This window comes from Sinohyriopsis cumingii, chromosome 9, assembly GCF_028554795.1.
Source record: "Sinohyriopsis cumingii isolate HCF-2022 chromosome 9, ASM2855479v2, whole genome shotgun sequence".
In the NCBI taxonomy this organism is placed as follows: Eukaryota; Metazoa; Mollusca; class Bivalvia; order Unionida; family Unionidae; genus Sinohyriopsis; species Sinohyriopsis cumingii.
The window spans coordinates 90585298-90603160 of NC_142969.1; the positions used below are offsets into that span (position 1 = coordinate 90585298).

General features: G+C 34.5%; 1 protein-coding gene across 1 annotated transcript in view; it reads right to left on the reverse strand.

Moving 5' to 3' along the window:
* Positions 1-16834, reverse strand: part of LOC149792223 (putative U3 small nucleolar RNA-associated protein 11) — a 31524-nt gene extending 14690 nt beyond the window's left edge. The window contains exons 1-4 of the mRNA XM_089970754.1: positions 16658-16834; positions 12628-12689; positions 9019-9121; positions 5470-5586 (exon numbers count right to left, since the gene is read on the reverse strand). Coding sequence (XP_089826880.1) covers positions 5470-5586; positions 9019-9121; positions 12628-12689; positions 16658-16717 — 342 coding nt within the window. The 5' untranslated portion in view covers positions 16718-16834. The remainder of the gene's footprint in view (positions 1-5469; positions 5587-9018; positions 9122-12627; positions 12690-16657) is intronic.
* Between the last annotated feature and the right edge of the window lie 1029 nt (positions 16835-17863).

Consider the following 17863-nt stretch of genomic DNA (forward strand, 5'->3'; position numbering starts at 1 on the left):
GGTTTTGACTTTTGAGCCTGAAACACAAATTAAAGTATATGTCACTAATTGGTACTCTTGTACCCGAGTCATGTCAATCACAATAATCATTCCTCAGGGCTTCTGATAATGCACAAATGTGCATCCCCGATGCAATAAAATTACAAATGACATATTAAAACATCAGCCTATGAGTCCCGTAGGATGCAAAATAAATTGCTGACCAAGCCAATTTCCAGCTTGCAGAAAAGGTTGAATTTTCTCAAAATAGAGGTCTCAAGGACTTTTTATGATGTTGTTGAGGTCATGCTCATTAATTATGCATTGTGTTCATTTCTGAGTGTAACTGAATAAGTATAGTGCACATGATCTTGAAAAGGACAATGCACGAAGGATTCAAATTAAATTAGAAGATAAACCATACGATAATAAATATGACTACCATTTGTTGTTTTCACAACGAGACTTGAACAAAATGACATTTGCAAATTTGGATAAGTATTTTGGGGGTTAAATGCATACATGCCAGCCATTATGCTTTTGTCGTAATTTTTACACCTTTTTTCAACAAATTAAGTTTGTGTTCTCCTGTATATGGATTACGCTGTTTTGGTAAATTGAAAAATAAAATAAATAAAAATCAGTTAAAAGTTGTGTTTATCAGTTTTAGTATCATCTCTTTAATTCCACTCATATAAATTTGAGAATCTGCTTTAAAAACATCACTGCTATGTAAGAATTGTCCTTGTTTTCTATTTATAGCAACTGTATATGACCCATTTTATTTTTGAGAAAAAACAGATGGGTTTCATTAATTTGAACTAAGCCTTACAGAGTCATTATATTCATAATAAAATTAGGTAGCAGACCAGTCCATGGCTTTATAGAAAATGGCATCAGATTACATGTATAAGCAAGGCTCTTTACGGTGTGATCTGTGGACGTTATATGACGGAAAATAATAGAGCAGATGAATCTTGCAAACTTCAAGACATGTCACATGAGAAAACAAGGACAAATCAACACCATTTCACAAACATTAAATGAAGAATATGAGAGTAATGTAATACAGCACTCTGGTTTAAGCACATGAATGCTCATGCAAAATTTAAAATTAAACTTACGATCATCCAGTTCTGTAATTAAGACACCTTGCCCGATATGTTTGTTTTGGAGGGCATGACATATTACTGTCTAAATAAGGGCCTTGTGTAGCCTGTTCCCAGGTTGACGGACGGGATATCAATTTTAATACATTAATATTTAAAGAATTACAAATAAATACAACTGACAAGGTTTTGTGTCTTATTATTCCCCACATTATAATGGACATTTATCCACTTCATGTGTGCCCAACATGCTTGTGAGAGAGGACTGCAACTTTTACTGGTGGAACTTCTATTTTCACCAAAATTCTAGTGAGACCTCTCTTTCTCTCACACAAAAACAACTTACAGTATAAAGTATCAAGTGGGAACCTTTAACATCTAGTAAGGACACAATAAAATGCAAATATGGGGGTCCTCAGGACTCCATAAAGTATCAATTTAATGGAAGCCCCGTTCCATCTTTATGAATAGTGGTCATGGACATATAGTTCAAAAGTTTTCCAGATGAGTTAATTCTAGTCAGTGTAAAGGCTCCTATTTCCATATGAGCTAATTATATATCCATTGTAAATTATTTGTTGCTTTATTGATGGGAGTGTCATTAAAGCCTTAACACTAAACCAAAGTCCAACTGACAGAGATAGCAAATTTTTCAGTAAATTATGTTTCACTGATAATACTTACCCAATCATATTATATTTGGAATATTAGCCTTCTACCTCATGAATCCAGCCGTACTAAAAGATGAAAATTGTCTTTTCCTGTCTATCTCATGTAGATAAAGGGCAATAACTCATGCATACTACCTTCCCTTGGTACTGCCAGGTGATGGTTTTTACGTAACGTGTATTCTAAAAGAATCATCATTTACTGAAAAATTTGCTTTGTCCATGAAATATGTTCCCCAATCAAATTACATCAGCAGAATGGGTCATAAGAGGAGGGAATGCTGAGCATCCAACATCAACCTCAGGTATCTTTCTAGGGAATGATGACTGGATTCCCCATGCAAATGATAACCTGTTCTCCTAATTGCATAAGCAACACAGCTTTGGGTCACTTGACACGTGACCCATACTTACATTTAAGATAGTAAATACTGAAATCTTTTAACCAATAAAATTTCACATGTGAATCCAGCAAAGCTGATAGGCTGTGTTGATTGTTTTGAATGGGTCTGCTAGTCATCTGTGCTGCCAGCACCACACCTACCAGATTCAAGGTTTGCCTCTGCGAAGCTAAGTTTCTTATAAATCTCAGATTGAAACATTCATGCGAAGCTCACAGAGATGGCTCTAATATCTTGAGTGGTAATCTTCATGAGGCAACTCTAATCTTGTGAGACCCCAGAGCACACACAGCATATAAGAATGAATCATGAAGGAGAAATGAAAAATTGTACAAGTTGTAATGTACTAATAAACCTTTAACTGAAACACATGGAATTTGTACTGGATCCATAAGAAGCTTTTTTTTAAAATTTAATCAGTGTGTTTATCAATCAACACAATCAACAACTCAGACAACAGACACAACATCTCAAACGGACACATACAACGTCTCAGACCTTTCAAAACTGAGTGTGAATCAATCTGTGAACTTAAGATAAAAGAAACACACAACATCTCAGACTGTTCAATACTGAGTGTGAATCAATGGGTGAACTTTAGTCACTGTAAACATCATGAATTTATCCATATTCAAAGGAAAGTTATAGAGCTGCTAAGTCTGTTAAACTTGAACTTATTCCTAGACATGAAGTTAAGACAAGTCATTTGCAGTTTAGGTGTGTTAAATTTATCCATCTTCATAGAAAAGTCATCTGGCAGCTTAAGTGTGTTAAATTTATCCATCTTCATAGACGAGATTTGTCAGCTTAATACAGTTAAAAGGAAAAGTGTTGTTTTTGCAACCAATGAAACAAATTTTACAGAATTTTCCTCCAAATGAATTCTAAGATTATTGGAGAGTGAATGTACCTTAGCTAAAGGGATTTGGCTTTTAATACATTTTGATGTCAAATGCATTATCCTGCTTTCTGCTTTATTTTACAATTTTCTGCTACACTGTCTGGTTTTATCTTTTATGTAAATTTAAAGGTAATGGTGTTACGTGTTTAATATAAACTGCACCATCCTGCTTTAAGTTTTTTTAATAATATATTGCTCGCATTTGACATCTCTTTTCAAAACATCTGAACAGCTTCAAATCGCACAATTACTGGGAACTCTATGAATGTCCCATTTGTTTAGGGTTCTCGATAGATTTCAGAACTGATGAGTCATTTGACCCTTGACACCAAAAATCTCAAAGAGTCAAAACTGCAATAACCAGAGTCACACAGCTGGCACTGTTTGTGATTCCTGGTGCAAATTGCTGATCCTCAAGAATTCTAGTTTCACGTTGAAAAAAGGGAAACACTTGTACAGTTTTTGTAACTGATGCTCAAGATTTCTTACGACTTTAGGAGATTTATTCTCCTTATAATTGTAACTAATCTGTTTCTTTGGAGCCTGAGAGTCAAAATGATCGGCACTAGCATATCATTTCTGAGATCAAGACACAAATGAAAATATACTTCTTGTGCCATTGTGATTAGTTAAAATGGGCCAGTATATGACAATTTAATGAAAGAGGAAGATTGGTATATCTTAAAGTTTTTAAAAAAATTAACTTCATAAGCATTTTTAGTTTCATTCACAAGATCACTGACTGGACAACATTATTGATATCGTGATTATTAAGTTCAACATTTAACAGACTCTCAATAGTTTTCTGGTCCAGATTTCCCCATAAATAATTTATTTTTGCAAAGAATGAAGAATGTCTTCTCAGTGTTAGCACTGGAATGTGGGAATGACAAAACAACCATGCTCAGCCCGCAAGATCAAACTTTTGCTTTTATGTGACTCCCCAAAGCCAGGTTCATCCTCAGGAAATAGTTTCAGATAGATGTCTCCCCAAAATTTCATTTTTTTTATAGCCAAGGTTAATTTTGTTGTATTACTATCATGATAAAGCTTATGTTTTGTCATTTTACATGAACTAACTTCCCTTAAATATTCCTTTGTAAACATCTTGAGCAACACAAGATCATGTCAATAATACAAAAGCAGAGGTCATCTGATTTTTATTAGAAGATTTGAAAGCCATAATTAACCACCTTTGATCCCTTTATAACACCTCATAAAACATTCTGCATTTTGGCCTTCAACACTTCAGATTACAGCACAACAGTTATCAATTAGCAGCTTATTACGTATACATGTCAGCATCTGTAACCCGATTACAGCACATCATTGCACCGGTCATTTTCTTAGTTCTAGATAAAAAAAATTGCATCCAAATATGCATGATTAAGCATTTCTGTGACCTCTGTCGTAGTAAAGCAAATGTCAATCACTGGTGCATAAAGTCAATCTGTTACAGTATAGGGCTAATAGGAAATTATGTTCAAGGTGAATCAGGGTAATCTGGATTAATACTCCAGTCCAAATTAATATACATCACAAAGATGTAATGGTTGGAATTTCCATCCATCAGAAATAGATAAAATTTAAATTCCACAAATCAAAGCCCCAAAGGTATGCGTCTATTGAGAAACATGTTCAGTCTGCATACAGGAGGCAGAAACGATTCTCTCTCAGCAGTCACCAGTAATTGCAAAATGTAACGGTTCCCTAGAAGTCAGTGACTGATATTTTCTCAAATATTTTTTTGTATGTTTGGATGTACACTTACTGCTTTGAGATATTTTAGCTTTTAAAACAAAAAACGTTTTCATTCAAAAGTTACAAAAGCATGCTTTAAAAAATACCTCAGTGGAAAAATTAAATGAGTTGTTTAAAATTTATCTTAAAACACACCTCAGTGTAAACATGAACATAGTTCCTGTACCAAAATGATTTTTATTTTTTCCAGTTTTCCAGGATACTTTAAGGGGAAAATGACAAATGTCAGGAGTCATTTTTAAAGTCTGATACTTTGATTAAAGATAAAATATGTCCAAAAATCTATGTTACCAGACTCAACCATGGATACCAATCTAATACAATGATCATTGTGAAATTCTTTCCTGTAAAATTACTATGGAAAAATAACATTTTCTCTAATAAACGTTTTAGTTTAGCTTTTTAATATCAAATTCCAGGACATTTTATGCCAAATAAAATAACTCTCAGGAAGGTTTTCAGGATATATTCATTGAATTCAAATTCCAATTGGATTGCAGGACGTCCTTAAAAAAGATAAGGTCATGAGAAACCTGCATGAAATGAGGTCCTTTGAAACCAAATGGAGAGTCCCAAGCACCTTCACATCGATTTCTGGGAGTCAGGAATTCCCCTATAGGGTCAAACAGACACTCTAGTGTTGCATTTACCCTGAGCTCTGCTGTCTTTTTCATGTTGACATATCTTTGGTCTTGGGACAGCATCATTTTTAGTTGCGTTTCGGTTGCTTCTGGCTCTGCTGAGTCTCTTTCCCGATGCTCACCATCCTGAAGAAAGATTGATATCTCAAAGCATGTGCAGTAAATGATAAAATGAATGTATCTTACAGCATGGACATTTTGATCATGTGAACTTTGAATCACCAACATTTTCCCTATTATCTGGTGCTTGGTCTGGTGATAATCCACTAATAGAAACAGAAGACTGTTTTGAAAGATTTGCTTTAAGTTTCTGCCTGATGGCTGATATATCAAGACTGCTATTTCTGACTTGATAAGAGATGAGACACTGGTTTTGTATTATTTATACAAACTTTTAATTGCTGTCAGCTGACTTTGTGATAAGCACATATAAGCATGCATGTTGTAAATCTAAAATTGACCCATTTACTGATGATCTGTGTAACTCTAACAATGACCTTTTTATCGATCATCTGTGTATATCTAATAATGATCCTTTTATTGATGATCTGTGTAACTCTAACAATGACCCTTTTATCGATCATCTGTGTATATCTAACAATGACCCTTTTATTGATGATCTGTATACATATAACAATGACCCTTGATCTGTATAATATAACAATGACTCTTTTATTGATGATCTGTGTAAATATAACAATGACCCTTTTGTTGATGATCTGTGTAAATATAACAATGACCCTATTGTTGATGATCTGTGTAAATCTAATAATGGCCCTTTTATTGACAATCTGTGTAAATATACCAATGACCCTTTTATTGATGATCTTTTACAAAGCTTGTTCAGGATATTTCCAGCTACTATAACTTCTAACAAAAGTCCAAATAAAAATATCCAAAAATCCAAGTCAAGACCATTTTTTTTCTTTTTGAATGGCTAACTGTTAAAACTATCTGTGATGTTCATCAGTGACATGATTTTGAAATCAGCTCTATGATAGACATCATGGATGTCCGATTCATTTGGGATGAAGTAGACATCATCAGAAGTCTTTTGTTGGAAACTTCATGTCAATGTGACCATCCAATAAGAGATAATAGTAACAAACTTTTTCGAGGCAGCTGTTGGGGCAGCCATACTTGATCCACAATTAGCACAATTTTCAATATGTTTATTGTGGCACCATATTTGATATCAGCACCATCATCATTCAGGGCCAACTAGATACCATGATTACTGTTCTGGTGAAAATCCCATGCTAATGTGACTTTCTATTCATAACATGATTTTCAAGATCACAGATGATGTGTTCATAATGGATGTCAGATATATATCATTTTCATTTAGTACCAACTAGACATCGAAGTAAGATTTTCAGTGGAAAAACCCCATGTCGATATGACCATCTATTCAAAAGGAGTAGAAAAAAAGATTTTCAAAGTGATCATATTGGATGTCTGAGCAGCATTATTTTAATTTAAGATCAACTAGACACCATAAGAAAATTGCAGGTGAAAGTCTCAAGCAGATATGACTTTCCATTTAGGTGGTGTAGAGATGTGATTTTCAAGATAGCTGCCATGGCAGAAATGCTGAATGTCAGATCAGCACCATTTGTATTTACCACTGACTAGAAATCATAACATGGTATTTTAGAGAAACCCCATGTTGTTGTGGCAATGTATTGAGGAGGAGTAGTGATTACAAGATTCTGAAAATGACCACTATGGTGGCCATACTGGATGCCCAAGTGAGTGGATCCATTGACCAACTAGACCTCCTAAGTCTTCTGATGAAATGCCAATATGATTTTCCATTCAGGATTAGAAGCAATAATATTATCAAGATAGCCGCCCACAGTGGCCATGCTGTAGATCCGATTGGCACCATCTGAATTTAGGCAGACTTCTCAAGTCTTCTGATGAAATGCCAATATGATTTTCCATTCAGGATTAGAAGCAATAATATTATCAGGATAGCCGCCCACAGTGGCCATGCTGTATATCCGATTGGCACCATTTTAATTTAGGCAGACTTCTCAAGTCTTCTGATAAAAACCCTATGTTTATATAACAAACAATTCTGTAGAAGTAGCAACATATTTTTCTTGATGGTGTCAAAGTTGGACATCAGATTAGAATTATTTTCATTTTGGATGATAAGAAGTCTTTGAGTGACCAGACCATGATAAAATGATCATCCATTTAGGTGAAGGAGTACTAACAGCACCATTTTCATTTAAGATCAACTAGACCTTGCAATAAATGTGTGCATACAATTTCATAAAGAAAATCTGTGAGTCTTTAATAACAAGTCTAATTTTACATATCCTAATGATGGGTGGGTACATCCTGATAAGTACTGGTAGTCAAGTTAGCCCTTTACCTCACAGAGCATAGTGACAAAGTGCAGTGCGCTATAATTAGAACACGTTACCTAGTCGACCGCATACGCATAGCCTGCCTGTGAACTGTTAAGCAATGTAGTGTATGTTATGTTTAACAGCAATTTTAACCATTTTACATTTTGATGATAGGGTGGGTTAGATGGATATCATGATGATGGGGTGGATTACATGGATATCATGATGATAGGGTGGGTTAGATGGATATCATGATGGGGTGGATTAGATGGATATCACGATGATGGGGTGGGTTAGATGGCTATCATGATGGGGTGGGTTCAATGGATATCATGATGAAGGGGTGGGTTAGATGGATATCGTGATGATGGGGTGGATTAGATGGCTATCATGATGGGGTGGATTCAATGGATATCATGATGATGGGGTGGGTTAAATGGATATCATGATGATGGGGTGGCTTAGATGGATATAATGATGATGTGGTGGGTTAGATGGATGTAATGATGAGGGGGGTGTTTAGATTGATATCATTGTGATGGGGTGGGTTAGATGGATATAATGATGAGGAGGTGTTTATATTGATATCTTTGTAATGGGGTGGGTTAAATGGATATCATGTTGATGGGGTGGGTTAGATGGATATCATGATCTTGGGATGGTTTAGATGGATATCATGATGATGGGGTAGGTTAGATGGATATCATGATTTTGGGATGGTTTAGATCATGATGATGGGGTGGGTTTGATGTATATCATGATGATGTTGTGGGTTAGATTCATATCATGATGATGGGGTGGGTTAGATGGATATCATGATAATGGGGTGGGTTAGATGTATATAATGATGATGTTGTGGGTTAGATTGAATTCATGATGATGGGGTGGGTTAGATGGATATCATAATAATGGGGCTGGTTAGATGGATATCATTTTGTGATGGGATAGGTTTAATGGATATTGTGACAACAGGGTGGGCTAGATGGATATCATGATGATGGGATGGGCTAGATGGATATCATGATAATCAGGCAGGTTGGAGGATTACCCTGATTATGGGGCAAGTTAGAGGGCTATCCTAATGATGGGGTGGGCTAAGAGATATATAAGCTGCCTGGTAAGTAATCCTATAAAGGCAACATTTAAACAACAAAAATTAAATGGCTGCAAAAGTGACTTAAGAACAAAAACTTACCACTTTCTGTGTTTTTACCATGTTGAAGTAAAATTCATCTGGGTTTCTATCCAAGGCTTTCCTTTTCAAAACTTTAATAGTGGTCTGCTTTCGCTGGTAATCTCTGAAAAGGAATACAAAAAGCAAAACCATATGGCATACATGTACAGTGAAACAGTTTAAACCAGACTTAGTATGGTCAGCACTTGAAAATATTGCATATATATTGTTAATCCAAGTTACCTATATTATGTAATATACTAAATAATTCCAAGTTTCAATGCTTAGGAACCACACATACTGAGTTCCATGACAGCAATAGCAAGTTAACATGAAATATGGCTCCAAAAACAATGTACATAGTGTTTATACCTATAGAAACTACACATATATCTGTCCGTAAGCATGTACTTGTGATATGCAAAATAAACTCTAGCCACAATACAAATGTATACCAAATTTAACGATGACAGCAACAGCAATATGGACTGACATAGTTTAAAAAGAAACACAAGTATATGACACAAAATCCTAACAAATTCCATAATAAATGCTAAAATCTGAAATGTTAATCCAATTTTCAAATATCAGGAGATACATGTCAACATTAAGTATTATTCCTATAAAGCCAATTGTATATGGAACTTTCTTTGTAATAATACAAATGCATACCAAGCTTTACAAAGATATTTCAAATGGTTGAGGAGATATTTGGCACAGAGTGATGGACAGTAAGACAGATGCATAAACAATTTATCATAAAAATGTGAACAACTTAAAATTTCACTTTTTATATAAGAAATACTGGTCATATTTCAAGATCAGGTTAAGTTTGATTCAGCTATCTCAAAGGTTTAACTTATGGAGGTATTAAACAAAAGTGATATGAGCCAATAAGCACTAAAGCTGGAGGGGGTGGGAGCCTAGAGATATGTATAACAATAGTATCAATAAGTACTTAGTAAACAGCTAATTAGTATAAATTTAAGGTCTCCAGCATCTTATGTTAAAGAAAGGGAAATGCACAAACACACACAAATCATTGTTTAGTTGGCACACAGTGCATCCCCCATGGGCATAAAACTGAGGATAAAAGAAAAACATTGGTGTAACAAGTGGGGGTCAAATGAAAAATATGGGGGTCAAAAATGTACTGACAAATTTTCATCTGACCCATACTTTTTCAGCTTGAAATAGGATATTGCAACTTGCATAACACACTCTCTCTCTCTTTCTCTAAACATACAAATAAATCAACATGCACAATTAACAAACAAATGCATTGTCCATTCATATAATAATTTTGTTACTTTTAACAGGCTCCTTATAATCTTTTTGTAGCAATATTACAGACCAATACATTACATATACGCCTATACAAAACCCGAACAAATGTTTTTAACCAAATGGCAGTTAAATTTATTGCCTATCATAAAATGTGTACTATCATCGGTTTTATTGTACTTTATTATTGGAAGCATTTTATACAAAAATCAAAGAGGATAATGATTCATCTTCTTTTTAGTTAGCTATACTTAAACTTTTAAATCTTTCTCTTATTGCTGCAAATTTATAAACCAATAAAATCTGCAATGACCCCTGACTTTGTAATCCAAATAACACATTTGTCTCGGCAAAGTTACTGATTTTTCTGCTTGTGAAAGAATGCCTTGGTTGGTAATGTATTCCCCAGAAATCTTGTGGTGAACAAGAGCCATTTTTAAAAAAAAAATTTAAATTCATAAAAGGATTATTTACTTTTGTAGTCTTCGCAATCATACGATCAGAAGTCACGCTGGTAATCCCAGTTACGGGAATTATTTTCTCCAGTTTTTATTAAAGTTAGATCCACAGTTACTGTTCTGTGTTCTGCTTCTTTCACTTTCTTGGCTAGTGATTCTGAGTGCATGCCAATTTCATCTGGAGACAACTTTCTAGTCCGACAAGCACTGAGGTTAAATGTCTAGATGACAACTTGATTAGCTTTACAAAATTAACATCCCATCAAATTTATATATTTTACTATAGTATGATAAAAATTATTTACATATGTCACATAATCATGATTAATATAAATTGTTTCCTGCTCATAATCCATGTCATCCAATGTCTTTAAAAGGTAAGTTTTCAGACCAAACTTTAATATGTGATCCATTGCTGCCACATAATAAAATGTGATCTATGGCTGTCACATAATAAAATGTGATCTATGGCTGTCACATAATAATATGTGATCCATTGCTGTCACATAATAAGATGTGATCTATGGCTGTCACATAACAAGATGTGATCTATGGATATCACATAATAAGATGTGATCTATGGCTGTCACATAATAATATGAGATTTATGGCTGTCACATAATAAGATGTGATTTATGGCTGTCACATAATAAGATGTGATATATGGCTGTCACATAATAAGATGTGATCTACAGCTGTCACATAATAAGATGTGATCTACAGCTGTCACATAATAAGATGTGATCTATTGCTGTCACATAATATGAGATATATGGCTGTCACATAATATGTAATCTATGGCTGTCACATAATATGTGATCTATGGCTGTCACATAATAATATAATATTTAATATGTGATCTATTTCTGTCACACAATAATATGTGATCTATGACTGTCATATAACAGTATGTGATCAATTGCAGTCATATAATATAATAATATTTAATATGTGATCTTTGGCTGTCATATAATATGTGATCTATTGCTGTCACATAATATGCGATCAAGAGCCATATGGCTGTCACACAAATTGTATCAACAGGTTTACTCTATGCTTCACATGTCAGTCAATAATAATACAATATAAAGCAATCAATTTAAGCACTAAATATTCAAAAGCAACTTTCACATTAAACAATTACAAACATCAACATGAAATCCAACAAAGGGGTCAACTGCTATTCCTAGTTTGATGGAGTGATTTGATTAATGAAGAATTAAATCACAGAATGTCACTTCCAGCTACATTAAAGGTGTCTTTGAACTGGTCAATCAAAACTGTGAATACAGAATGTTTTTGAAATGGCCAATCAAAACTGATCATCTGGAATGTCTTTGAAAGGGTCAACCAAATCTGTGAATGCAGAAATGTCTTTGAAATGGTCAGTCAAAGCTGAGAATACAGAATGTCTTTGAAATGGTCCATCAAAACTGAATGCAGAATGTCTTTGAAATGGTCAGTCAAAACCGTGAAACTGGAATGTCTTTGAAATAGTCAGTCAAAACTGTGAATGTTGAATGTCTATGAAATGGTCAATCAAATCTTTGAATGCAGAATGTCTTTGAAATGGTCTGTCAAAACTGCAAGTGTAGAATTCTGAATGTCTTTGAAATGGTCATTCAAAACTGTGAATGACCATTTCAAAGACATTCAGAATGTGAAATGTTCAATCAAAAATCTCTGAATGGGGAATGTCTGTGAAATGGTCAACCAAATCTGTGGATGTGGAATATCATTGAAAAGGTCAATCGAAACTGAATTTGGAATGGTTTTGAAATGGTCAATCAAATGTGTGAATACAGAATGTCTTTGAAATGGTCAGTCAAAAATGTGAATGTGGAATCTCTTTGAAATCGTCAATCAAAACTGCAAGTACCATACTTACTCTGCTCGTAGCTTGTAGTCTTTTTTCTTTTCCAAAAATCCAAGATGAGCTCTGCTTTCAGGCTGCAAAAAGAAAACATTCAAATGAACTGCCATACATTTATTGAAGCCTTCCTAAAAGTATTTACTTATAATCATCACCCAACTACCAGGATCTAATGAAACCACACCTGAAAAACTATGTAAGTTTTTTTTCTTTCTATTAAATCGCTAAAACATCTTTGACAGCTCATTGCGACAGCTGCAGTGTGTGTGTGTGTGTGTGTGTGTGCAAACAGCTGATGCTGTTGATTTCTGCCAGATGCATTGCTTTAACCATGCTTGCATCTCTGTCACACAGAAAAACATTTGAGTTTTGGGAATATTGTATTACTGGCATAATTTATCCAGTTTGCTCACCAAATATTCTCCCATGTGTGATTCATCGAGATGCATTGCTGCTAAAATTACCTGTTTCTGTTGAAAGTCTTTCATCAGCCAGGGTACCGTAAGAGTCAAAGAGGCTACGCCTATGGATGGGTCTGACCACGCATCAGAGGTCAAACTAAGGTCAGATTGGGCAGAAATTAATCACGCACCTTGCTTTGTATCGCCTTATGCATGTCAGGTATCAAAGATATGGAAAAGTACTTCCAACTTGGAACTTTATAGCATGGTTCTGCCTTGGCCATCAGACATCAAAATCCAATGTCTTCAACAATGGAACTCGGTTGCACATCTACTGCCATGAGCTCTGCAATAGCTTTGTGCCAATTAATAGCTCTCGGGTCGTCAAATGCAAATGGCTGCTTCCAGTTCAGCATGGCGTCAATTGTGAGAGTACGAGGAGTTGCTGCAAGTGGTAAGGTTAACTGTGCAGGATCCTTTCCACTCTGGAAATGAATGCTTTGCAAAGTGTGCAATTTGTTTTCGACTCATGAACTGCATTTACTTTGAAGTAGTTCCAGACTAAACTTGAGTGTTTTGAGTTCAATATTATGCATAATCTTGGGAGTATATTTAATAGTGTACAATCGCTAGTCAATATTAATAATCCAATTGATTCACTCTCTTGAAACAATGCTTTAAATCAAGTAAGATACTAATAAGTTGTCCATGTGGCTGTATGGATGCACACACCACACTGCGAGTTGTGAGCTTAATCAGCTGGAGTATCCAGGGTTAACATATCTGGTGCTGGCATGACAATATCAATGCTGCATAATATTTGTATGTAAGCGTTCAGCTGCTTCAGCATCAACCACTTTTCGTCAATTGGCAGCATTGCAGTACTGGCTAAAGAACAGATTAACTATGGTGAGTCATAGTTTCGTAGTAGTTGAAAATTTCGCTAGCTATCTAATCTGCCTACCTATCTGCTAATGTGTATGCTGGAAGTTCAACAGCCACATGAGGCCTCATTGGCTGCCATGATTGGGATGACTGCATGAATGGTATTGATAATTTGTTGTGTGCAGACAAAAAGCGGTAGTTTACAAAAAGTGTTCAAAAGTATTTACTTTTAAGAATATATTGTCTTTCAATTAACCCCCAAAACAAATGTTTATTCCTTAATTTCCACTATTTAATTCTGATTTAAAATTCAAGCCATGTCAAGATGAATGTTATGACTGAATTTATATTTTGGAAATTTGTTTACATCAGCACCGATTATTTCTGCAAAATACTGATTATACTGATTGTTCTAATAATCGGCCCGATTATGAGTATGGCCAATTAATCGGTACAGCTTTATACTGTCCCCCATATTTAAATTTGGGGGACAGTGTCTAGTGAAACCTTTATCACTGGGAAATGACTAATGCATTGAATGATTAAGACACAATGCTCTGGTTTTGGAGTAATGCTGTTTTCCATGTACATGGAAGCAATTCAAATTCGTGGTCAACAGCAGCTCAATGCTTATGTGTTCTGTTCTGACAGAGATTGGTTGAGGACTTTATGTCATGGCTCAACAAAAGTGAGATTATATTTATCTGGAGCAGTTGAAATAAATATATTAATTAGTAGCAAGTGCAGAACAATCAGTATATTTCTGCCACAAGTCATATCAGATGAAATAAAAAATGCTGATAATGCATAGAAACACTGAAACTCTTCAATTATATCATACATACCATAGTGTATCTTTGGTTGAGTATGTATAATTCATAATTTTGATAATTTAATATTAGTTATATATAGGGTGATGTGTACTTTCATTACTGCTAACAAGTGATGCAAAAGAAAATTTTAGAGACAAGAACTGGAAAGCAAATTAATAACTGGAAATTGCAGGGTTTACATTATCCTCTATATTCCGTTATTCTTGTGGGCCTTGTATTAATTATTACAAAAAAGTGAACATTTAATGAAAATGATGGTGTTCTCTCTATGTATAGATTTGGTTAATGACAAAGATACATCTTCCATAAATTAAAAGAAATGACTGATTACTCTGCTACATAATTATTCATCACAATATCAATGTCTGTTCAACACATTTTTGGATCAGTACATCCTTAGTTAATTTAAATCTTGGCAAATTTAAGAGCTGAAAATCAACCTTTCAACATCAGCCAGCATTCTAAAATTAAAGCACAAAAATAACTTGCTGTAAACATGAAAGAATAATTAGTCTTATTTTTAATTATAATATCAATAACAAAATACATCTTATGTCATTGTATAACTAATATTAAATTACCAAAGTTATGACTTTTTCATACACAGACAATGATACACTGTGGGATATACCATATAACTTAAGTGCGTATGGGTGTTTACGATGCGTTCCAGTGTTTCAGTGTATCTATATGCCGACTTGTTGGTCTAGATTTTAACTAGCTACACTGTCGTAGCCTCAACTTTATTTGTTGTGGTTGAGGCTACGAACTGATCCCATATCATGTAATGGAGCAAAAAATATCATCACTAAAGTCAGAAAAACAAACAGTGCAGAAATCTACTACATAAGTATTATCATGTTGTGAAAAAAGTTTGGCTTATTTTGAATTTATTAAGCACCAACACGAAAAAATAAACTGGCATGGTTACAGTAACCTCACCCTGTCCACCATGACAGATAACGCGAGACTCTCGCCATGACCCCTTTTTCTACCTAAGGCTTGCCAGACCATATTTGGATATTCCATGCTATATTATTATCAATCAAGTGACGAATAATCACTTCTTGGTGGAGTTTCAAAGTTGCCGATAAACCGTATATACTTTTAATGCACAGAATTTCTGACTCAAACGGAGCCAAATTTTACTACGATTTGTTTACGTTTCCAAATAAGGCGTCAATGTCCTTATATGGCACATAAACAAACAAGGCTGAGAATGGAAGTAATCATTATTTGAACTAATATGGCAGACATCTAAACGAAAATATCGGCTAAAACAGGTAAACAAGATTTTACAACTATTTCTACAATGATTTTCGATACTTCCGGTATTAAATAAGAGGACTACTCAATCTATTGGATTATATACAAGGAATATGTTCAAAGTGTTATTATTAGGCTAAAAGAGCACCAGGTGTGAATCACACCCGGCTTGATCCATTGACAGGTATATGCTCATGTTAGTACCCTGTCCACAAGGTAGGAGTATGCGTACTAATATTAGTACTAGATTATAACTAGCTGATAGGTCAATATTAGCAACTATCTTCTTGAATAATATGTCCGTAATTTCCCAGTTGAGACACCGATTTTTTAAATTTTTATTTCAATAGTAAGAATGTCATATTTATATTTTAAAAAATTTAAAAAACGGAAATGTAAAAGTAACGCCGAAAATTGGTGAACCCCGAAAATATGTGCATGGTTAATGGCCGTACTGTGTAATAGAAAATAAATAGGTACGCCAACAAGTTTCCACCCTGAGTGTGTGTCCTATCGGGAAGAGTATAGGAATCTTTAAGATCTACAAGACACATGATAAGGAGAAGGATACTCAGTGGAACTGCCTTCACCGACAAGTACACATAACTTCATAAGGTGTCGACAAATAGGTGTATCCATGTTCTCTCTTTTCTTACAAACCTGGCTTCTTTCCCGATAGGTCTTAGCTCCAGATTTTGCAGCTTTCTTTAAATTCGACATCTTAATGCTCTTAGATCTTTTCAAAAAGATAAATTTAAACAAAAAGTATCATTCGAATATCAACGTCGCTTTGCGATTCTTTTCGTTTGCACTTCAATTGGAATACCTCGTGGATTTCCAATCATTATACTAAAAAGCCCGATCAGGCGCCGATTGACACGTTATGGAATCAACGGAATGCAGAAATAGACCGGAACGGACGTAGATTTCTATATTTACGCAAATTGTTTGTACACGCAATTTAATTTTTGTATTAGACTATGTGACATATCTACATATTTAAAAATAAATAACTCTAAAATTGTATTAATGTGAATTGAATTACAAAACTTGTTTGTGATTTGTGCAAAGCGTCCATTAAAGATTTAATTGAACTAACCGCACATGGGTATCGATTCCTCCTTACTGAGAATATATGTATATGATAACATTAAAACTTCTCAAGATTTAATATTGAAACTTGGAATGTACAAATAGTTAATGGAAGCTGCAATTCTGTTCATTGTGCAAATAAATATAATGAAAATGATGTGCAAAACAGTGTTGTATTGTCATATCTTTAACGTGTGCTCAATGGTTTTCTTTGTTTCAATATCAAAGAACATTGAAAGAAGAACAATTAAGGATGAATAATCAATTAAAATCTGTTCCAGTCCATCGATGAGGGTCCCTCCATTCTGCTGATTCCATCCACCACTTCCCAGGCTGCAAAACACTACTACCATTACGACCTGAAATCAGTCACATTCTAGCTTAAATGCCTGCTGTTGTTTTTACCTAATTTTTTATGAGATTCACACAAAAATTAATATAAAACCTGTATGTCTTTAACCAGTAATTTAAGTACTTTTATTAACTTTTCATCTTTGTTGGTCATAACTGTTAACTTTACATTCTAAATTCTCATGATCAACCTGTATCTCACAGTACAGACCTGTCCTTGATGCAAACTTCTGTGTGGAGAAAACCATAAACATGCCAGCATTTTTTGACCTACATGTTTTGGAAATGTGTATCCAACTCTGTACCTGAAGAAGCTAGTTTCAGTTTTGAAGGGTCCTAAATCTCTAAAAAGACTGAAATTACATCAATAGAACAATGTCTCTATTTTGTTTCAGGTACATATATTATAAGCTCTCACAAAAT